This window comes from Patiria miniata, unplaced genomic scaffold (genome assembly GCF_015706575.1).
Source record: "Patiria miniata isolate m_02_andy unplaced genomic scaffold, ASM1570657v1 HiC_scaffold_22, whole genome shotgun sequence".
NCBI lineage: Eukaryota > Metazoa > Echinodermata > Asteroidea > Valvatida > Asterinidae > Patiria > Patiria miniata.
Genome location: NW_024037061.1, coordinates 14,188,615 through 14,211,724, shown reverse-complemented (window position 1 = coordinate 14,211,724; position 23,110 = coordinate 14,188,615). Strand labels below are relative to the sequence as shown.

The 23,110-nt window shown below is 43.0% G+C and overlaps 1 protein-coding gene across 2 annotated transcripts in view; it reads left to right on the top strand.

Moving 5' to 3' along the window:
- Nucleotides 1-346: 346 nt before the first annotated feature.
- The window catches only part of LOC119730584 (laccase-2-like), a 34,206-nt gene continuing 11,442 nt past the window's right edge, over nt 347-23,110 (top strand). Inside the window, exons 1-11 of one of the 2 annotated variants that reach the window (XM_038203565.1) lie at nt 347-485; nt 2,218-2,345; nt 3,231-3,359; nt 4,047-4,213; nt 6,523-6,773; nt 7,025-7,159; nt 7,916-8,245; nt 8,984-9,258; nt 9,814-9,955; nt 10,572-10,708; nt 11,792-12,509. In XM_038203565.1, coding sequence (XP_038059493.1) covers nt 443-485; nt 2,218-2,345; nt 3,231-3,359; nt 4,047-4,213; nt 6,523-6,773; nt 7,025-7,159; nt 7,916-8,245; nt 8,984-9,258; nt 9,814-9,955; nt 10,572-10,708; nt 11,792-12,127 — 2,073 coding nt within the window. In that variant the 5' untranslated portion in view covers nt 347-442 and the 3' untranslated portion in view covers nt 12,128-12,509. Of the gene's footprint in view, nt 486-2,217; nt 2,346-3,230; nt 3,360-4,046; nt 4,214-6,522; nt 6,774-7,024; nt 7,160-7,915; nt 8,246-8,983; nt 9,259-9,813; nt 9,956-10,571; nt 10,709-11,791; nt 12,510-23,110 lie in introns of those variants that run through there. The other variant, XM_038203564.1, reaches the window with a different exon arrangement.

Here is a 23,110-nt window from a genome sequence, read left to right as displayed (position 1 = left end):
GCTAATATACAAAAGCAGCTCTTTTTTAGCGAATCCGGGTTCAACCATTCATTGTTAAGATCTGCCCTCTATACTTTTTGGTGTGCATATTTTTTTAGGATAGGAATTTTTCACTATGAAAGAGAGCAGACGGCTGATACACGACATATGGCGTTAGTAAGATATGCTTTGTCCTGAAACTTGAACATGGAACAGCAATCGTAAATATTGCATCCGGGTTTTTTGTAATTATACAAATTAACCATGGTTTATAGCAACGGGGGTGAAACACGAAGCGTCCTTAACAACCGCTCAGTTTCCCTTAAGGATCACTACCAAGAGCTTTCATTCCAAATTTCCTCTTTCCCACGACTAGTTATAAAAAAAAAACCTGCTGCATTGTGTGAGGTCATTTTGGTACAAGATTTTAAAACGGGTCTCGTGTGACGATAACTCAAGCGACATGTCTCGGTGCGGTTTGCTCCTTCCAGTCATCTTTGTGACAAGTAAGTTCTTGCGATCAGTACTTGATGAAACAAACGTCCATTACTCGTTACTTGTTACCTTTGTCTATGAGTAAAATCCTGCTAGAATGGCAGTGTTAGGCTCTCTAACATTTCATAGGACTATATTTCAGGAAAATCCAGTCAGTAAGCAGTATGCAGCATTTTTATTCGTTTTCCATCATCCTTGTAAAACTTGCTGAATTCTTATCCAATAGTGGAGTAAGAAAGCTGTTTCTGACACCATAAATAAAGGAAGTTGGGGCTAGCTGAAGGCTGTAAGAAGTCACTGAAGCCACGGAATCCGCCCCCCCCCCCAACTTTTTCCGCGATACCCTTGCAAAAAGATATTTTCCCGACCCGAGCTTTCCTGACTTTTTAACCTCGAGTCTTGCGCATCTTTTGATACCAAAAAAATAAATTCCGACCATAGGTTACCGCGCAGCTAATTTTTTTTCGGTGCTACGCCGCGAAAACTGAATTTCCCCATATAGTGTACACAAAGCAGAAATACCATTGGTGCATATGAATAATTAATTAGCCACAATTCCAAAACCCTTTAACCTAAAGTCATGACATTTCTTGGGTATGTTAATATTAGGTTTTTCGTCACTCGATGGCTGAGATCTTAGGGGGCAGTATCCGCCCCCCCCCCCCCCCGAGAGAAATAACCCGGCCCCTTTAGGGTTAAAAAAAAAAATACATGAGTTTGAAAGCGAAGTAACATTATGAGTGTAGTACTAGTAGGCTTCAAAGAAACTTTCTTTGGAAACTAAGAACTAAGAACAAATTAAGAAACTAAACCTGTAAGAAAGATCCACGATGACTTTATTTAATGATGACTTTATTACAATTATTTTAGGGGAAACAATTAGAAAATTGCACGAAAGTTCTAGGATATTTTAGAAAACCTCAGGAAAAAAAGTGTCGGGATAAGGAAATTCATGTTTGAAAAGTGGATGGAAGCCATGCGCACGCAGCATTAGGCTTATGCCCCTCTCCGAATTGGCTAGCCTGGTCCTGGCCATGGAAGTGGCCCTAGAGCCCTAGTCTCAACCCATGTGGTCCGTATAGTTCCCCAAAATGTCCTTATTTTCTTCAAACTTTTTTGTTTTAATTTTCTCTTATATTTTGGACATTTCTTTGAATTTCCGCGATGCAATGTTTTTCTTTACGCCGAAGCGACTCGTCGACGGGATACAGCACAAAATGTACTTACGGCAGCAGGGTAAAATCGCCGTTCTGGAGCGGAGACTATTCATGTGCACTTCGGGTACTCGACCAAAACCGGGCCGAACACGGTCAAAAAGATCGAATGCATTTTCAGATGAGGAATAAATTGACACAAAAGTCATGTGTGCCTAATTCGAAACCGTCAGATGTTTTACGTTGAACAAAATGCATTCGAATTGTAAAGACATATGTTCGGTTTGTAAAATTTCATTCGGTTTTGGAAAATGCAATCAGGTAGTCAAAATAGCACGTTCGATGTTTCGAAACGTTTTTTTTTTTTTTTAATACATTTGATTTTCAAAGACGCGTTCGGTTTTTAAAAATGCATTCTCTTTTGGAAAATGCATTTCGCTTATCAAAATACACGTAATATCAGACAGACAGGAATTTTGTTTTCAAATACATTCCGTTGTTCAAAATATGTGTTTCAATCTTTTTGTACTTTAATTCGGATTCGTAGAAAAATATGAACCAAATTTCGAATATTTATATCACTTAATAGTTGCACTAGGCGTAGACGCATTACGACCGGTCGATGACAATCCTTGCTATCGATCATGCGAATCGTCCTTCCCCATGACCTGCGTTTATAACTGGACCGTCACATGGTACTATGCCATGTCACCACAGGTAATTTTATTTTGTGGACAACAGTGACATTTCTTCAGTGATTTGTAACTTCAAGTTCTAGGGTTAACATGGAAACAGGATGGAAATGATAGCTCGACAGCGGCCATGGTAACAATGAGATAACGACACTTAAAAACGAATATTATTGACGATGACATGAAAAATACCACAAGGCTAACCAGGACACTGACTACGACATTACGACCACCATGGTAACGATAAGGACGACGACTATTGAATATTGATGGCTTCAGTACATGCATGTGATGACAGGGGCAAACGATATGTCTTTTTATCGAGAAAGACGGTAAAGAACCATGACCTTGACAATGACCACGACACTACGGCCACGCTGATCAAGATAATGACGACGACGATGACACCAAGACGTATCGGTGTGGTAACTATAATGATGGTACAGGTAAACTGTCTTTTGATTGAGGAACACAATGAGGGTGACGATGACAACGATAATGATGACGACGACACCAATAATGACGACGACCAATGTGTATTGATGGCTTCCATGACGATGATATGGGCAAACCATCTGTCTTTTGATTGAGAAAGGCGATGAGGGTGAGCATGACCATGACAACGGCCACGACACTCCGACTACGATGATAACGATAATGACGACGATGACACCAATAATGACGATGACAATTAACGTGCCGTCAATAATGCAAGATGGTACGGGCAAACCGTCTTTTGCTTGAGAAACACAATGAAGGTGACCATGATCAAGACACGATTACCACACTGCGATCACGACGATAACGATAATGATAACAATGATCACACCCATGACGATGACAATGAGATGACGATGGCTTCAATACGGAGGATAAGAGAGGGAAACTATCTGCTGTTTTTGATTGACAGTGCGGTGATGGTTCGGTGCGGTGTCCCACCAACGCGACGGCCTGCAGTAACCCAGGCTGCGTCTCGGTGGACGGGTTTCCGCGAGCAATCAGTGTCATCAACCAAGCTTTTCCCGGACCCAGTATCCAGGTATGTTGATTGGAAGACATTTTTGCTTTGCATGTTTGCTACAAAACCACACGAAGGAACAGAAATAAAAGGAATGTAAAATGAGATGAGAAGAATGAAAGAAGGTCTCAAGAAAAATTAGAATACTCCGAGATTTTGATTTCGACCATTCATTTTCATTTTGAAAAAAAAAAAATTAAGAAGGAAAGCGGATATTATACAAATGATAAATGTTTATGGGTGCAATGGTAAGTATAATTTTAATGAGATGACAAATGGAATGTTTCATTCCACAAGGCGAAGCCGAGTGTAATGGAACATTCCATCTGTCACCTCATGAAATTACTTTTTCCACTGCACGAATGTGAAACATTAATTATTTGTTTTATACAACACCCGAATAAATCCTCGTCATCTGATTGGTCAGAGCCACCGACAGGCGTGGATCATGGAATGGAACTTCAATTTCTTTGCGGTGCGGCCGGGCCGTGGGCTGGGACGAATAATTCAATTACATGTGATCAACCACCCACCAATCAGATGGCGGAGATTTATTCAGGCATTGTATATAAAAAAAAAAAATCACATTCAGGAAGATTCATTTCACATCTATCTTGAAAATCGTCTATTATTCTCTTCTTCCGCATGTAAATCAATGTTTAATATTCCATGTTTTTCATCTTTGTTTTCTTGTTTTCTTTTCTCAAGATTTGTACCGGTGACGAGGTAGTGATCAACGTGGACAACCAAATGACCAACAACGAGGGCGTGACGATCCACTGGCATGGCCTCTTCCAGAACGGCAGCCAGTTCATGGACGGCCTGCCTATGGTGACACAGTGCCCCATACCCTCCCCAGGAAAGTTCCAGTACAGGTTCGTGTTGCCCGTCTTCTGTTTTATTTTTCTGCAGCTGGGTTCAATTATCAAAATACGCATGCGTGAATTATATCATGTACATGTGAAATTACATTTTAGGGGAGATTGAAACGATACCAGTCTGGGCACCTTATAAATTCTATCACGAAGACCCGCTTCAGTGGCGAAGAAATTGTGCTGCTTATTGTTCTATAATCCGTCATGGGGCAGTTGCTTTGTTCAAAAACGTGCACAATGCGTTCACCACTGAAGGAGGCCTCTCTCTCTTCTGTGTAAAATATCAGCAATTCTCAGTCATTATTTGCCAGACTCTGCTGGTCTTTGCCGATCTCTGCCGATCTCTGCTGGTCTCTGCCGGTCTCTGTCAGACTCTTACATTCTCTGCCGGTCTCTGCGGTCTCTGCCAGACTCTTCCAGTCTCTGCCGCGGTCTCTGCGGTCTCTGCCAGATTCTGTAGGTCTCTTCCAGACTCTACCGGTCTCTGCCGGTCTCTTCCAGACTCTGCCGGTCTCTGCCGGTCTCTTCCAGACTCTGCCGGTCTCTGCCGGTCTCTGCCAGACTCTGCCGGGCTCTGCCGGTCTCTGCCAGACTCTGCCAGTCTCTGCCAGACTCTTTCAGTCTCTGCCGGTCTCTGCCGGTCTCTGCGAGACTCTGCCGGTCTCTTCCAGACTCTGCCGGTCTCTGCCAGTCTCTGCCGGTCTCTGCGAGACTCTGCCGGTCTCTTCCAGACTCTGCCGGTCTCTGCCAGACTCTGCCGGTCAAATCCAGACTCTGCCGGTCTCTGCCAGACTCTGCCGGTCTGTGCCAGACTCTGCCGGTCTCTTCCAGTCTTTGCCAGTCTCTGCCGGTCTCTGCGAGACTCTGCCGGTCTCTTCCAGACTCTGCCGGTCTCTGCCAGACTCTGCCGGTCTGTGCCAGACTCTGCCGGTCTCTGCCGGTCTCTACCAGTCTCAGCACGTCTCAGCCAGTCTTTGCACGTCTCAGCCAGTCTCTGCCAGTCCCTGTCATACCAGTCCCTGCCAGTCTCTACCAGTTTCTGCCAGTTTCTTCTGCCAGCCTCTGCCAGGCTGTGTCAGCCTCTGCTAGTCGGTCGGTTGGATGGTTGGTCGGTTAATCGGTACCGTAGTTATCGGTTGGACTGTTAGTCAATATTGACTCTTCTTACCTAATAAAAACGCCGTTCTCCTACTGAGAAGCGCTCTCCTGTTGGTCGCAAAGTTGACCCTGTGTTAAATTCACACCTAAATATTCACTGCGTAGGTAAACCTCACGAAAGCTACGCAGACAGTTTGATTGACTGGCGGTGATCGCTTAAAATAGTAAAGATTCAGTTTTCTAGTGTGTCTCAGGACGTAAAGCCCCGGTCACACATTCACGGTTTGGAGCTACGGATCTCCACTGTTTAAAATTCGCGATAAACCGTGGGAGTACTGTATTCATCCTTAGTGCCTCCGTGGTTATCCGCCATCATCCTAGGGTATTCGTGGAGGGGCTACGGAAGTTTTAATACTGTTCTAAACTTCCGTGGTGAATCGTCATGAAAATCAATCCGTAGTCATGGGCGTCGCCAGGATTTTTTCTAGAGGGGGGCAAACATTTTTTTTGCCAAAAAATGCATGTATTTCTCAACACATTCTCAATTTATCAGTTTTAGAGGGGGGCAGGGACATTTTGCCCCCCCCCCCAACTCATTAAATTTACACCACTTTGTCTTCGCGCCTCTTTTTTTTTTCTTTCTTTTTTCTTTTTTTCTTCCTTTTTTTTTTCTTTTTGCTTTTCCAGGGGGGGGGGGGGCAAGTGCCCCCCTTGCCCCCCCCCCTCGCAACGCCCATGTCCGTAGTGCAACCGTGGGACATCCGTAGGACAACTGTATTATTCGTGGTTATTCGTACATATTCTTTGAGACTCGTAGCTCATTCGTGGTAGAAATCTCTACGAATTCGCTACATATGTCCTACGGATATGCCCGGATATGCTAGGGTTCTGCGAAGATTGTACTTCGAATATGCCGCAGGAGAACCTTGGTTATTCGTGGCCCAATCGCAGGCAACCGTGGCGTTAACGTCATTATTCTTAGTAATACCGTCGATATTCTTGACAAACCGTGGTGTATTCGTATAGAGAAACCGTTGGACAGTCGTGGCTATCCGTCCTGAAACCGTAGTGCATTCTTAGAAAGTCGATTTCTCCACAAATCTCGACGGTTCATCGAAATCGATTGATTCTTGGTAAACCGTGGATATTCGTAGCCCCAACCGTGAATGTGTGACTGGGGCTTTAGACTTAATGCTTGACTCTTGCCGTAGGTTTACACCGTACGAGGCCGGCACTCACTGGTACCACGCCCACACGGGTCTGCAGCGCGGTGACGGCGTGGCCGGGTCGTTCGTCATCAGGGAATCAAGCCGAACCAATCCCAACGCGGGCCTGTATGACGAAGACCGGGCTGAAGATGTCATATTCCTGAATGACTGGCACCACGACATCATGGTCTCCAACTTCGAGAAGCAAAACATCGGCGGCGGCAACGTAGGCGTCGATTCCATATTGATAAACGGTAAGCACAATGTCGTAATTGCCATTATTGTGACTGCATCCATCCAACTGGTTCAATTTTAGGCTAATCATGAACACAGAGGTTCGAGCGGCACTACTAGCCCAGAGGAAAGTTAGGCGGAAAAGTCTTCTGTTGCGTGGGTCCTCGGCATTAAATTATTGATTTGTTTAATTGAGGTTACTGCAGCTGCAATGGATCGATTTTGATTGGCTTGTTTGTTTGTGTGTTTTTTTACGCGGATGTGCCAACAGGTAAAGGCATTCCGTTGAGTGGATCTCCTCCATTCGTTCCCATAGAGGTGTTCAATGTGCAGAGTGGGACCAGATACAGATTTCGGGTGATCAACGGCGCCAACTTTTTCTGTAATCTGCAGTTCTCGGTCCAAAGTGAGTATAGGCTTAGTCCCTTTAACGTGACTAGTCTTCGTTTGTCTGTTTTTTGAAAATCGCAAGTGCCGCGTGTAATTCCATAGCACCTTCCTCAACAATTTTCTCCTTGAGTAAAGTTGCAGTGTTGGACAGCCGTTGGGCCGGGGCTAAAGTTTATCTAAATTTAATAATAAGTGTAATAATATCGTTTCGGTTTGCAGTAACACCATGTGGTAATAACTACTGCTTAGAGGATATTTAGTTCTGAAAAGAACTTGTCCTGCTTATTATCAACTTCGCTTAGTAGTTTTGTTCAGATAAGAACAGTCCTGCTTCAAGTTCTAAAAGAACTTGTCTTTGGTCTCAACGTTTCGACTAGCCTGCTCTAGTCATCGTCAGTCTCCTGACGTCATCGTCAGTCTCCTGACGATGCTCTAGTCATCGTCAGTCTCCTGACGATGACTAGAGCAGGTTAGTCGAGCAGGAATATGTGAACCTAGCATTATAACCTGTGTTAGAATACATGAAACTTCTAAGCAAACTCTATGACGCCAGTACTGCTTGGAAAAGTTTCTGGCCAGGAATATACGACCCAATCAAAAACAACAAACATAACTTTGACGTTTGTAACTGGTAGCCTTCTTTCATACATGAGCAAATATTTATTGCGCTTAGAACAATAATTCTGTGATAAATTGCACCACGCTGAATTCGGGCTTTATACTTGGAATGCCCTCGCCCAAAATGTTGGACCTTCCCCCCCCCCCCCCCCAGGTCACAGGTTGTTGGTAATCGCCGGGGACGGGTCCGCCCTGGAATCTCAGGCGGTCGACTACTTCAGGATTAACGGCGGCGAGCGGTACGACTTCGTGCTGAACGCAAACCAGAGCATCGGTAACTACGCAGTACGGGTAGTGGGGCTGGGCTCGTGCGGCGATGGTATGCTTACGGGGAGACAGGTCGCCAGCCTCCACTACGAGACGGCCTCGACTGCGCCGATGCCTCCCAGCCTGCCGAATATCGCCCAGGAGGGCACGCCGGACATCTGGTGGAAGACTTTCCCTAACAAGTCGCTGGCTGAAGTGGACCACAACCTCAAGTCCGGTAGGTGTATCGATCTATGATAATGGGTACTAAGACAATACATACACAATTATATTTAATTGATTCAGAGTGGCTTTACACTGGAATACTTGCAGTGCATCTGGTCTGGTGCTTCATCAACTGTGATAGCCGCGTGATGGGCGCTCGACTAATAAGAATGTGCAAACTGGCATAGGTATTTATAAATATACGATATCACTTTCCGGCTGTGTTATTTCCCACTATAGACTACATCCAGTCATATAGTGACAATCAGTTGGTCAGACATCACTTAGTCGATGAGATGGGTACAGTTAACCCTAAAAAGGCCGGGGCGGAATCCGCCCCCCCCCCCCTCCACTTCTTCCGCGATAGCTTTGAAATTTTTTTTCGCGACCCGAGCTGTTATGACTTTTTAGCCTCGAGCCTTGCGCATCTGTTGATACCTAAAATATTTTCCCATTTACGTTGTGTACACAGAGCTAATTTATTATGAATAATTAATTAGCCATAATTCCAAAACCCTTTGACTTATAGTCACGAAATTTCTTGGGTATGTTCATAATGAGTTGCTCTATGCATGTACGAAGTTTCAAAAATTTTCGTCACTCAATGGCTGATTCAGCCCCCCCCCCCCCGGCTGAGAGATGGTCAAAATAACCCGGCCCTTTTAGGGTTAAGCTGGCCCAATGGGACCGACACAATTATCAGCAACAAAATCATCATTGTCATTAACCATCTGACCGTACTATTCCGCAGGACCAGTCTACATGAACACAGGCTCAACACCCGATGTCCAGCACTACATCGAGACGAGTTTTGGCACCAGGGAGAGCCCCATACCCAACCAGGGAGCCAAGTTTTTCCCCCAGCTCAACAACATCTCCTACTTCTTCCCTACCTCACCCATCATGTCTCAATTTGACGACCTTCCGATGAGCTTGTTCTGCAACGCTAGCAGCTTCCAGACGGGCGAGTGCGAGGGGCTGACGCAGTGCGCATGCGTGCACACCATTCAAGTTGAACTTAACGCGGTAAGGGCTCCAGCCGGTGCATTATTGTACAATGTAGTAAGAAGACAATGATAATATCAAACTAATAGTGTCCGGCAATATTGACAAACCATTTGGGGATGGGAAGACATCGTTATGTACTGAGTGGACTATATTATTTACAATGGCAAGTGTACTGCAAAAACACTAGTTTGCTATGAACAAAGTGCAGTGTAATTATTTCAAAACAAAGCATCTTTTCTTATATACCTTGATATAAAGAATATCCAATCCTTTGCGTCACTTTTGCGTTTTTTTCCTCTCAGTTAGCAAGTTATTAAGACGAATGAGCTTGTATTTAAACCCGTGTCTGTAAACCACAAACAGAAGACTAAAGGTAGATGGCGAAAAAACAAGGGTTTCAATGAACAGGGGATTGAGAAGTTGTCCTCTCTCAAAATAGAGGTGTGGTATATTGAATCCTCTGATGCTAAAACATAAACAATAATTATCTGGCTGTGGGTTCAAGGTTAGATCAGGCAAACAGACCCTTTTTAACTCTCCCAATGTTCAAGGTGTTTTTCCTTCTGTCCTCAGCTAGTAGAGATCGTTATGGTGAATCCGGATTCGTTCAGAGTCCTACATCCAATGCACCTTCATGGCCTTCAGTTTCAAGTGGTGGCCATGGAACGCATGTCCGACGCGACAGTGCAGTCCGTTATGCAGCTCGACCAGAACGGTACGTTTTTGTGTGAAGCCTGGACAACCTCGTTCCCATGGTGTCGAGTAGTACACTCCCACCACCATCTGCTCTCTGGCCCTGGCATTTGGTCATTTTGCATTTTTCAAAAATCTTGCACGTGTACGCAAATTAGGCTTGAATGGTTGTTTTGGATGCGGTGTCTGCGGTAAAAACAGAATCAATTCGTCTTGACGTGGATTCGCAAACACGATTTTCTGAACAATTAATGCTACAATCGTATCCAGTTTCACATACACAATATATACTATTATAAGAAAAAATATGACAAAGGGAGTGCTTTTGAGGTGGAGTTGACGGAATGAACGCCAACGAAATACACGTTGGAAATAACACCAAGTAGGGTCCACACGATATAAATCCGACACTTGCTGATGCTGTATCGATACGCTACAGGAAACGAGTTTCCCCACACCCAGGGGTTACTATTATGAGCACTTTACCGCCGAGGCAGGTTAGCGGCGCTCCCAATGGACTTGCAGCTGTATTAGTGGAACGAAATCAAAATGCAGTCTCTGGCACAATACTTTAAGTTCTTTGATACCATCTTGCAGTAATACGCATTTACTTCTTTCCCCTTATGTTCTTACTGCAGGTGAAATTACCCGTAATCTGAATGGACCATTCAAAGACGTCGTGGTGGTACCCGACGGGGGCTATACCATCTTCAGGTTCCGGGCCTGGAACCCGGGATGGTGGATCTTCCATTGTCACATCGAGTTCCATCTCGAGGTAATTAAAACACCGAACACGTTTAATCAGGTATACCTTAATTCTGGCTGGTTGTCTACTATCAGAAAATTCGCTGAATCATGTCAGTGGTGACGTACAGAATTGTTGATCTACAGTGGCATCACTATAATACGCACGATTTCGGGCGGCACGAAGACCACTGAAAGATTCATGGTTGATTCGTGCCGTAAGGTACCCCTGCGCAATTTTAGTCTCGGTCCAGTTATTTTTTGTACTATATAGGCTTTTCATAGGCGTAGCCATTGGGGGGTAAGGCGGTTATTTCCCCCCCCCCCCCCATATTTTGTAAGGAATGCCCTTTTACATTCAAATGCCTCTTTTCACCAGCGTATACCCCCAATATTTGTAAGGACTGCCTTTCTTTTGTTAACAAGTGCCCTTTTTCCGGAACATGTGCCCTTTTTGTAAAAAAAGGTCGTGTCCCTTTTTAATGGAATTTCGCGCATGTATCGCCCTTTTAAACAGCGCCCTCATGGACAGATTTTAGCAGCCCCCCCCCCCCCGTAGTCTGAGTATCACCCGTTATCCACGGAGCCATCTCCTGTCTAACGTCTGATATGTCAAAGCATGCAGATTTATGCAAGCAGCGCGACAGCCAATCGGAGTCGACTTTACTAAATCGTGACGTCATTTCATCCCAAAATCAGGACTAACGCTGTGATTGGTCAATTCGAATGCAGCGTTTTGTAATACAACAACAGCCGGGAGCGCATTCGCGTAACATGGTAACATGATACCTGCATGATACCGAGCGCCGCGCGCCGTGACATTTTTTTTTAAATCCATATCTATGACGCGCAACGGGTGAATGACCGAAGACCCGATAGACCCATAGAAAGCGCCTGCTGATTGGTCAAAATCTAGGAAGTCAAGAGGCCTAATTACCTAATCTTGCCTAATTAATCAGCAAATCTGTTTGCGCATAAAAGACCAGGGCATTCGCCGTGGTCTATTACATAGACTCCCCCCCCCCCCACACACACACACACACCCCCCCAAAAAAATTACCCCCAATAGTGAGAATGACCGTGCCACGCCGCCCGTGTGTTTTGTATATTTCAGGATGGTATGGCACTCTTGTTCTGGATGGGCCACACTCAGGATTTCCAGGCCATCCCAGCGGGCTTCCCTACCTGTGGTGTCTTCCCACCAGCTACCGACCCAGCCACGGTCCCTCCCCCGCTGCCCCGGGCCGACGACCCGCAAAAACTGGACACCTATCACCTGGCCTGGATCGTTCCCGTGACGTTCCTGATAGCCGTGGCGATAGGGCTGCTCCTGGGCTGCTTGTGCCGCCGTGGCGCCTCGCCCGCCTCAGTGGATCCGGGACCAGGGACGGCCGAATACTCGGCACAGAGTGGTGCCGTCGGCGTCCAGACGGCCGCAGTGTCGACTTAAAACGCTTTTCACATGTTGCTTTCGGTATATAATAGGTTGACCGGAAAAGTTTAAAACTGAAATCGATTTTTTTGGGGGGATACCTACGCACACTAATGTACATAATTGCAAACGTCTAAGATTTATGTTGGTGGATTCTTTTTCTAGTTTTTCCCCACTTTCATATAATTGAATAATTTTACTTCGGGAGCGGGAATGGGCATCTCCAAAACTCGTTGTAGAAAAAAAGAAATAAAAGTACTATCATAAAAATGTTGAATTTACGATTCATTTCCGTTTTTTAAATCCATAACAATTTCGCTTAAATTAAAGTGTCATTGTACATTTTTTTTTAACATTCTGCAAAAAATACAAATGTTTAACTGTAAAAAAAATTAATTGTACTTTAGGCCAAAAAAAAAAATATTCGGTCTCTGGTCAGACCAAAGTTCCGGAATTGACGCGGCCACGCGGCTTTTTTTTTTTTTTTTTTGCTTTTTTTTTTTTTTCTTCAAGCTTGGATTGTACAGACAAGGTGGGTACTATTTTGCTTTTTTGGTGTCCTCATGTACATTGGTGTCCTCCATAATTTGCCTTGGTGCTTTCGATTATTTGCCTTGGTGCAATTTCCCATTCCTTGGTGCTCTTTGGTAAAAAAATTTGAGGAGGTGCGGAAATAGAGGGCGCTGTTGGAGCTACCGCGGAACATTTTGGAAAAAAAAAAGATCGACGCGCATGATTAAAATCGACGCGCGCGCTGACCAGAGACCGACTTATTTTTTTTTTTGGCCTTATCTACAGTTTTTATCATTATTACAGACAAACAAAGGTGCAGTAGATTCTACAGGAATTCGTCGTCCAGTGTTTCCCTGTTTATTTGTCATGATTTTGTCTACATTATTCTTATGATACCCGTATTTTCATATGAATATTCATCAAATGTCGACTGAGTAATAATACAACCGTAACCACGGTTCACAGGCAGCTTCTCTTGAAAATTATCGTCTTTAGATACCATAGGCAACTGCATTACAGAGATTTTATATATCGGATAGGCCCCCTATAATTATTTTAAATATTTTTTACAAGTTAGAGGTTTTGTTTAGCTTTAGGGCAATTCCACGGTAACGGAAGGACGTTTTCACTCATTAAACAAAATTTCAAATGTGTGTATCACAGACACTGTTCATAGTTACAGCAAACAAATGTCACAATTGTATTGCTATAATGCTACTTTCATTTTCCACACTTTGGGGGGGCATGAATGCCTCCCGTTTATGAATAATGAATATTAATGAGGTCGGTAACGGAAGGACGGTATAACGGACAAGGGTTTTCCAACTTACTCGCGTTTTGCGTAAACTCTGTGAATTTTATGGGGCAATTATATTTTAAAGGTAGGAAATGGAATCCCTGAAGCTTTATCTATACTATACCGCCTTTCATTTGACTTTAAGTGTTTCGGTAATATAATTACAACGTTTTAAGCAGATTATAATTTGGTAACGGAAGGACGGTAACGGAAGGACAAAAGGTTTACTCAATTATAGCATGAACAAAATGTGAATTTACACTAATTATACAAGTGAAACAAATTGCTGAAATGTGTAACTGAATGTGAAATCAACAATATGCAGACCTGGCATAAATAATTATACCCAAGAAACTATTGAGATAAAGATAGAAGCCTGCTAATTAATGATAACAAAAGAAAAACGAAAACAACCCAAAACACATAATTCACGAACACAGGACTACTACAGAAATAGACTTCAAACCCATCACCTCAATCCTTAAAAGTTTAAATACACAGTATTTGAACTCTTGAGTATATTGGTTACATGTTCACCAACAACTTTTAATAATAATACCGGTAGGTTCAAAGGTTTACCGAAAGGGTGGGGGGGGGGGGGGGGCGACCAGCCTACATGTACATTTAAGGTAAAAACATCTACCGGTAGAACTAATGGCTTCAGTTAGGTGTTGCTTTTAATTGAACTCTAAAATCAATGTTTGAAATCAAATTACAATGATTTAGAGTAGTAACAATTAATTTATAAACATCCAAACTGAAATTGTTAACTTGGGCATAATTTGTCAAAGATTGCACCTCACATGTCTTACACATGTAAATTGAATGTAAAAGTGCCCCAAAGTACCGGTACTTTCTGCCATCTCATTTTTGACTTAATTTGCTTCTGGAATGGCTTCACAGAATTCGTATCTTTCTCTATTGTCCATGAATGCTGATGGCAGCAACTTTATGATTTGATTTTCTGCAACAACTCCATACATGTACAAGTAAGTACTGGTACATCGGCATATATGTACATGTACATTGTACATGTTGTACATGCCTGTGCCTTCCTTTGTAATAAACACCTTGCCCTGCTTATCCCGCTTTTGTGAAGGTGGGTCACATGAATGTCCTTTCAATGCTCATTACACATGCATGTATTTGCAGTGATTTTCATTTTTCAAACATGAGCGCAAATGTCGTAACATTTGATAAAAATACGATTTGTCCTTCCGTTACCGTCCTTCCGTTACCAATTTGGTAACGGAAGGACGTGATTTAATTAATTGTAATTAAAAAACGAGAAGAACAGCAGTGTCAGTTATAATGTCATATTGAAGGCCTACCTAAACTTGCTTTGCACAATAACTTTCAATGCATTCATACTGCAAGTTTTAAAAATAAATTAAAAATATGTATTTTTTCGGTAACGGAAGGACATTTTCGAAGGCTGAAGTATTAGAAGTCACTGAAGCGAAACAAGTTACGCAAAATGTTAAAAACAAGTTTTAGTCAGTTTTTCAAGACCAATACTTTCTCATGACAGAAACTGATGGCATTAGTACATATTTTTGTGTGTCTATTGGTAGAATACTTTCATATCACTATTAATCACATTTTTAGGATTAAAACAGGATTATTACATAATCCTATTTTTTGGTACCGAAATGTATAAAAAATAAAATTCCGACTTCAAATCTTGAAAATATAGACTTTTAGCTTTCATTTGATGCCAAATTTGTTTAAGTCACTTGTATTTGAATTTTTTGGTGTCATGTCCACTTTGGTGTGGAATTGCCCTTTAACAAAAAAAGTATATCATTTCTTTCATTTATTTAGGATTCTTTTCCTAAAAATGTACGTTGTTTTAATCTGTGTTATGTTTCATTCATATGCTGTGGTTGTATGACAGCTTAGATAGTTAGTTGGACGATGAATATATTCCTTGCTTAAATTTTTTTTTTGTTCTAAAAAAAATGGAAATTCAATAAAGGGGTTTGCTATCAACTCTACGTAGGAAACAGACGCAAGAGTCCACTGAGGTTTTTTATGTCATGACCACGATAAAACTGGGGTATTATCCATGCTACAGTTTGCAGACAACTGTACGTAGCTGTTGGGCAAGCCAGTGGGGTATCCAGCAGGCCTGGTAGGGGGCTACTTGCCCTCCCCCTCCCCCGCCCTCCCAATAAGCTTATAGCAATATATAACAAGCTGTAGGAAGAAAAATCGGTCTTCATGGAATGTATTGGCGTACCCGAGATTCCTAATGGTCTGCTATTGTTCGCCTACAGACAACAAAACCATGAACGGGGCCCTGAATTTTAGAAAAGGTTTTAGGTCTGAAAGCCTTCAAATCGACAAAGCATACCACCCCCACGCCCAACAAAAACTTGTTTAGCTTAAATCGGCAAGGCACAAAATATATCCAATATCCTACAGGCCCAACATAATGTGGAACAGGCGAAATATGCTCGTAAAACTATGCATCTCTCGTAGCCTCCAAATCTTTCTTGAATTGTAGCACACACACAAAAAAAGGTTTCATGGTTTTTACCGGCGCCTGTTTTCAAATATAATCAATCCATGTCCGAAAAGCGCCCTCAGTTGGTTTATAGCGCCCTCAGTTGGTCGTAGCCGCCACTAGTAGGTACAGGTAGCGCGGTTTTGTCAATGTCAGCCGGAGAGGCGTCATGGTATTCACGCCATTTTCGACCTCATTCACATTTGGAACAACAGCCAAAATTATATACTCATGTTGCACTGCCACCTACTTACACAATAACAAATCACCAAAGAAAAGAAAATTGATGACAGCAAATTTTCCAAACTTCTAGCTACTTTTTGTGCTGAAATAGCTGTAACATTGAGGTTTCTGCCCTGAATAGTATCACAGTGCTGCTCATGAATATGGAAATCTGCATTAGCATAAGGACTACAAAGGCACAAGGAAAATTGGGTTACATGGGATACAAAGGTTCAAATTCAAAGATAGTATTCAAAACAATACATTGCATGGGCCCTTTAAAGATACAGTCCATCATTTGTAATTTGTGCAATTTGTTCGTTTGAAGCAACAAAAGTGTTCAAAATCTAATGAAGGATACTAAACAACTAACCTGATGAAGTTTCAGCTCAGCTTCAGCTGTATTTTCCGAGAAAAACAGCATTCTAGGATCTCAATTTCAAATCAAAAGTTGCTGAATCATGTTTTGAAGTGGGCCTGAATTCAGCGTCCGAGACGCGTTCTCACTGAGCCGATTGCAGCTATGTCGCGCACTGATCCGACGAATTATATATATAGCAACCACGCGCGCGTGTGCGTCGTGCCAATGCTTGCGCACGCTCCGCCGAATAACAAAACGAACTACTAATTTAAATTTTCCGACGGTGCGTCTTAAGACGCACCGTTGGAAAGGCCTTCTTTCGTTGATTACTTCAAAATTTCAGCTTGCCAGAAAGAATAATTTCACAGGGAGTTTAGTCCCCTTACTATCTTTCAACCAAGTATGTTTTTCAACAATAATTACGCCAGTTACTTTTCGGATGACTGCAATAGATAAGTATAGATAACTAGGACAGCAACGGGCCACGTGTGAAGGTCCATGATGTTAAAGAGACCAGATTTCAGGAGTAGAGCTATATCAATTTAGCTCTATGGGAGTACCGTACAAATTCCATTTGCCACCGGAATCCGTGTTATGGGTGCTAAAGATCGAAGAACCCTTACTACACACACCTTTGGGCCATATTCAATTTTGTTTTCTCCTAACGAATTTTCAATTTGTATGTTAAAATGAATCGGAAAAGGACATTTGCAGCCCTCTAAATATATGCTTTTTATAATTTGGATAGCTTTTGCGCCAACGACGCACAAAATAAACGCGTGAACTTTTGCTCTTTTTTTTTTTTTGGCTGGATGCTCACCTAAACGTGAATAACTTTTGTATGTCTAGCAATTTAAAAACAAAATCTAAATATAGAATGTGCTGAGCAAATTAAGGGAATATAGGGACATCAATAACACCACTCAAAATCCAAAAAAGAATGTTCAAAACCCAACCTGTTGAAGTTTCGGCACAGTTACACTTTTAGAGAAAACAGTGAAGCACCATGCACCACCTGTTGAGCACGAAACACATTTTCGCCTAGGCCCTATATAACTCTTTACTTCCAAAAATCAATCAACTGACTGATCGTTGGAAATCACATAGCAGCCTACATTGATTTCTTCTAAATGACAGCAAGCCAGACGGAATAATGCCACGGGGTGTTCAGAACCAGTACGATCTTTAATCCAAGTAAGCATTTTGATGATAACTCGGTAGGTTACTTTTGGGATAAATGCAAATGATCGTATGTGCATTTAAGCATAATCTGGCTAGGACTTAGCACAAAATACGTGCAGCTTCGCAATAAAAACTTACTTACTTACTTAGGTTGATGGGAATAGAATAGGCTAAGCCTTTGTGACCCCATATCCAATTTCTTTCCAGTAGGCATAAAGATGGTTCTTAAACAGGTTTGTTGAGGTTGCATTCACCACATGTGATGGGAGGTTGTTCCATTCAGAAATAACTCGGATGGAAAAGAAGTTTTGTCTGCAGTTCAACCCTTTCTTTAATCCTGGTTTGTAGAGCTTTAGGTTGTGACCTCTGACTTGGAATGGGTTGTCGTGTCTCTGGAAGAGCTTGCTCTCCTCAATGCCTTCCAAGCTGTTTAGGATCTTATAAACCTCGATCAGGTCACCTCGTTGTCTTCTTGCTTCCAAACTGTACAGGTCCAACTCCAATAATCTCTCTGTATAAGTTTTGTTTTTCAAGCTTGGAATGATCTTGGTTGCCCTACGCTGTACCTTTTCTAACACCGTCACATCTTTCTTGAGACTTGGGCTCCATGCTTGGATACAATATTCAAGGTGTGGACGAATGTATGTCTTGTAGAGGGTGGTGAAGCATTTTTTGTCGTAGTGTGTGAATGTCCTCTTGATTATTTTTAGATTAGCCATTGCCTTACTTGCTGCTGTTGCACACTGCTTGGTGGTCTTACAGTCCTCTGTTATAGACTCCTAGATCTTTCTCTTCACTGTCGTGAGGTATCTGCTCATTGCCCAGATGATAAGATGTTCCCTTGTTGGTATTACCCATGTGCATACGCTTGCATTTACTTGCATTAAACCTCAGCAACCAGGTTTCGGACCACTTATGAAGTGCGTTGAGATCTTCTTGGAGCGAGTGCTTGTCTTCTTCATCAACCATGTGCCCGTACAATTTGGTGTCATCTGCAAACATTTTTACGTTTGATTTCACATTTTCTGGCAGATCATTTATGTACAAAACGAACAGGATGGGGCCCAGGACAGAGCCCTGGGGCACTCCACTTGCCACGCTGGTCCAGTCTGATTCCGCATCACCCACAGATACCTTTTGCACTCTGCCTGTCAGAAAATCCTGGATCCATGTCCAAACTTTGCCCTTCACTCCGTACGCTTGTAACTTGGACAACATCCTTCTGTGCGGGACAGAGTCAAAGGCTTTGGAGTAGTCAAGGTAAATAATGTCCACTCCGCCCCCTTCATCTAACATCCTGGTGACTTCTTCGAATGTTTCAAGCAGATTGGTGAGGCATGATCTTCCCTTCACAAAGCCGTGTTGATCTTTGGTTAACAAATCCAGACCTTCCACGTGACTAAGGACCCACTGCTTCACTATGGCTTCCATCATTTTACACGGCACTGAAGTTAAACTCACTGGCCTGTAATTTCCGGGGCTCTTCTTGGCACCTTTCTTAAATGGGAACAACTCTTGCACATTTCCAATCTCGTGGTAGCTTGCCCTCATCTAGCGATTTCCTGTATATAATGTAGAGTGGACGTGCTAGTTCATCTGCACATGCTCTTACCACGTGTGAGTGGATACTGTCAGTGCCGGTGATTTGTCGTTCTTTAATTTCAGCAACTGCTCTCTGACATCTTCAACTGAAAATTCAAAATCTGTCAACAGTGCCCCCTCATGCCTAGGGTCAAGTTCAGGTACATCTCCCTCTGGCTCTTGGGTGAAGACAGACTCAAAAAAAAACTGTTCAAAACGTTAGCTGCCTCCTCTTCTGTTTCAGTTAAATTGCCTTCTTCATCTTCTAGTCTGGATATACCAGACTTAACTTTCTGCTTCGCTCTGACGTAGTTGAAGAACTGCCTTGGTTTCTCTTTAAATTCCTTCATTATCTTCTTCTCATACTCGGCTTGAGCGTTTTTTATTATCTTCCTTGTCTTGTTCCTCTGTTTCTTGTAATCCAGGTAGTCTTTATATCTCTGTGACTTCCTGTACTTCATGTACATCTGGTGCTTCTTTTTGACAGACCTCTTTACACTGGCTTTCATCCATAAGGGCTTGTTCCTTATCTTTGATTTCTTCTTGGGAACAAAACTTTCCTCAGCTCTGTTGTATTCTTCCTTAAAGAAATTCCAAGCATCTCCTGTACTCAGAGCACTCATCTTGGAATCCCAGTCAACTTCTTTGAACTTCGTCTTCATTCCATTATAGTCTCCTTTGGCATAGTTACGCTTCTGTCTAGAAGAATGGATTGTCTCAGATTGGCAGATGTAAGTCCATATTAAGCTATCGTGGTCACTCTTCCCTACAGCTGCTGTATGAGTTACTGTGTCAACAGAGTTTTCTTCCTTTGTAAACACTAGGTCCAGCATAGCAGTGATGACCTCTGACCCTCTCTTCTTCTAGTTGATTCTTCAACATGCTGCACTAAAAGTAGGTCTTGGGTAACATCCATAAATAGCTGTGACTCAGAATTTATCCCAGCATTTACAGTGTTCTGATGCCATCTTATCTCTGGGTAGTTGAAATCTCCAAACACTAGTATTTGTGTGCTGTCTGGCAAAGATGCTAACTGCAATAGCTGATTACGTAAAGCCTCGTTCTTTTGACCGGTGCTATTTGGGCTTCTGTATACTAGACCAATGAGCAAGACCTCTGTATCATTGATCTTTACTTCACACCATAGGGATGTCTCCATATCGTAGTGATCGAACTTATGGCATTGGGCTGCATCCAAGGTAGTGTGGGTGTACAAAAGAATACCGCCTCTAATCCCGTTGGCTCCTTCTTTGTCCTTCCTATACATGTTGTACCCATCTTTAGCCAGTTCACTGTCCAATATAGTGTTGTTGCACCAAGTTTCAACGATGCCGATTACCATGGGTTGCTGAACTTCAACCAAAGTCTCCATTTCATGCCTTTTATTTATGAAACTGTTTGCATTTGTGTAGAAACACTTTATGCCTTTTACATCAAAAACACTCTGCTTCTCATTGCCCGTGCTGTTCGGCTCTTCATCGTATGTGTTGTGCATGGTGCTAGTGCTTCCCATGTTCTCCATGGGCGTGGTGCAATTGACCTTTTCCTCTTGAAGGTCATCATCATCTACGTTGCACTGACTTTCTGCAACTCTTGCTGTACTGCTTGTACATGTAAATGATCCTTTTCTGCTGTGCTGCTCCTCTGTTGCATCAACAGCATTGATTTTGGCTACTGACCTACGACTTTTAGGTTCAGATGTGCTGGACAGTGCAGAAAGTGGTTTGGTGCAATAAACATATTTACAATTCGTTACGGTTGCGGGAGCTTCTTGGTGACTAGGTTTCGGCGGAAGACGCAGCTGCGTTGTCCCGCCGAACTCTAGGTGGTCCGCCTCTGGAGGAAGCGTGGTCGCCTTTAACAATCCTCCCTTTTCGGATGACAAGGTCGTTCTCTCCCTTCTCCCTTCTTGTAGCCAGCTCTGCTCTCAATTTCCTGCTCTCTGACCGTTCCTTATATGTTAAGTCTGGAGTTATGAATACCTTGTTCCATCTCTTACATTCTTCTGACTTGAGTTGTCTGGCCTTGGCTAGGGCTTGTTTCCTGGCATTTGCGTTATCAACTGTGACTCGCAGCAGTCTGGGTTTTCCTGGACCCTTTGCTGTATCTATCTTCTTGCCTAAACGGGTTGGCTGGCTGATCTCTGTGTAATCTACTTCCAGGTTCCCTAAAATCTCCTTCACTAGGGTTACATCATGATCCTTTCTATCATTTACATCCTCATCATTAGACTCAGAAATGTTTTTTTCCTCAATCAGATTTTCCATTTTGTTCTCTTTGCTAACCATAGCTTGCTCTATTCTCGTGAACCCTTCGACCAACTTGTCTAGTTTCTTGCTGAGATCCCCATTCATAGCTGATGTATTTTGTGGTGATTGCGATCTGCCTTGTAGGAAGCTGCGAATCTGTGGCGTACACCCATTGCAGAACCATATCAGATTATCAAGGTTTTTGTTCTTTTTGGTCAATATTTTAAACTCAGACTGGTTAAAGCCTGCGCACGACTGGTGAAGCCATCGATTACACTTGTTGCAGCTCACTGCATTGTCACTCTCATTTATCACTCTACGGCATGATAATAATGCACACTCTGTGACCTCTTCAGCCTCCATATCACTATTTCTTGGTGAACTAATAGCAGCTGGAATTTCTGGTAGCTTACGAATTCCACTTGTATTTAGTGGGCTATGCCTGCAGCCTCTGATCACTGGACTATATTGTTTACTACTACTAGAAGTACATGTACCACTTGCATCGCCACGTAGACCTACCTGGCCGCCATCTTGGATTTTCGATTTCCGGGATTTTGATTTTTCTTGGGTATCATTTGATATTGATGGAGTTCTGGATGTTCTAACCATGGTTGATTGGATTACGGGGTCAAGCTTAACCTTATACTATCCCACCAAACCTGTTTGTCTTCTCTTCTTCTCCAAAATCCGGTTAAATCAGGTCACTTTTGGGAGCTCTGAACAAACACGTCCGACTGGTGACAGCGCCCTCACTCGAATTCGCCGGCCATTCTCTCGGCAACATTTTCTGCTTTCAGCAGTTCCTGAAAATTAGGCCACGTCCTAATTGTTGCTATTGTGAACATCAGACGACAAACATGTAACAGACATAGGCCGACCGGCAGCGAATGCGCGGGTCACGGGTTCTGGTTAGTTTTTGTGTCGACTAAACGGGGTGCTGTGGTCCAATGGGGGTGCTGTGGTCCAATGGTTACGGTGTTCGATTCGTGTGCCGTGGTACATGGGTTCGAATCCTGACCGTGGGAACATGGTGCTTGTGCTCTTAAGCAAGGCACTTTACCATTATTGCTTCGTCCTTCGGTGGGATGTAAAGCCGTAGGTCCCGTGTGTTGTGTAATGCACGTTAAAGAACCCAGTGACACTTATCGCTAAGAGAAGGGGGTTGCCCCGGTGTTTATGGCAGTGGCTGCAATATGCGCCGCAGCACCTTGTAAACCCTTATAAGGTGCTTCCTTATTGGGTCTCATATTCTTTATTTACCTTTCTTTGATAATGTACATAGTCTCCAGTGCCTTGAATACAATTGTTGGTAGATACGTGCGCTATATAAGACTCCGTTATTATTGTTATTATTAAACGAAGTTTTTGGGGGGCATAATGTCATGACCGTATCCCCGTACTTACCACAGCTACTTGTGCGGTACTCATACAATGGGACATTTAGGGAACAATGCTACCCCACTACTCACCCTTAGAAAAACGGTACCCCAGAAGTGAAATTCTAAAGAAAAGGGATAAAAGGACAACAATGCAATTAAGTACCCCCAGAACTCCTATCTGCTGGGAAGGCCGTATGACCGTATGA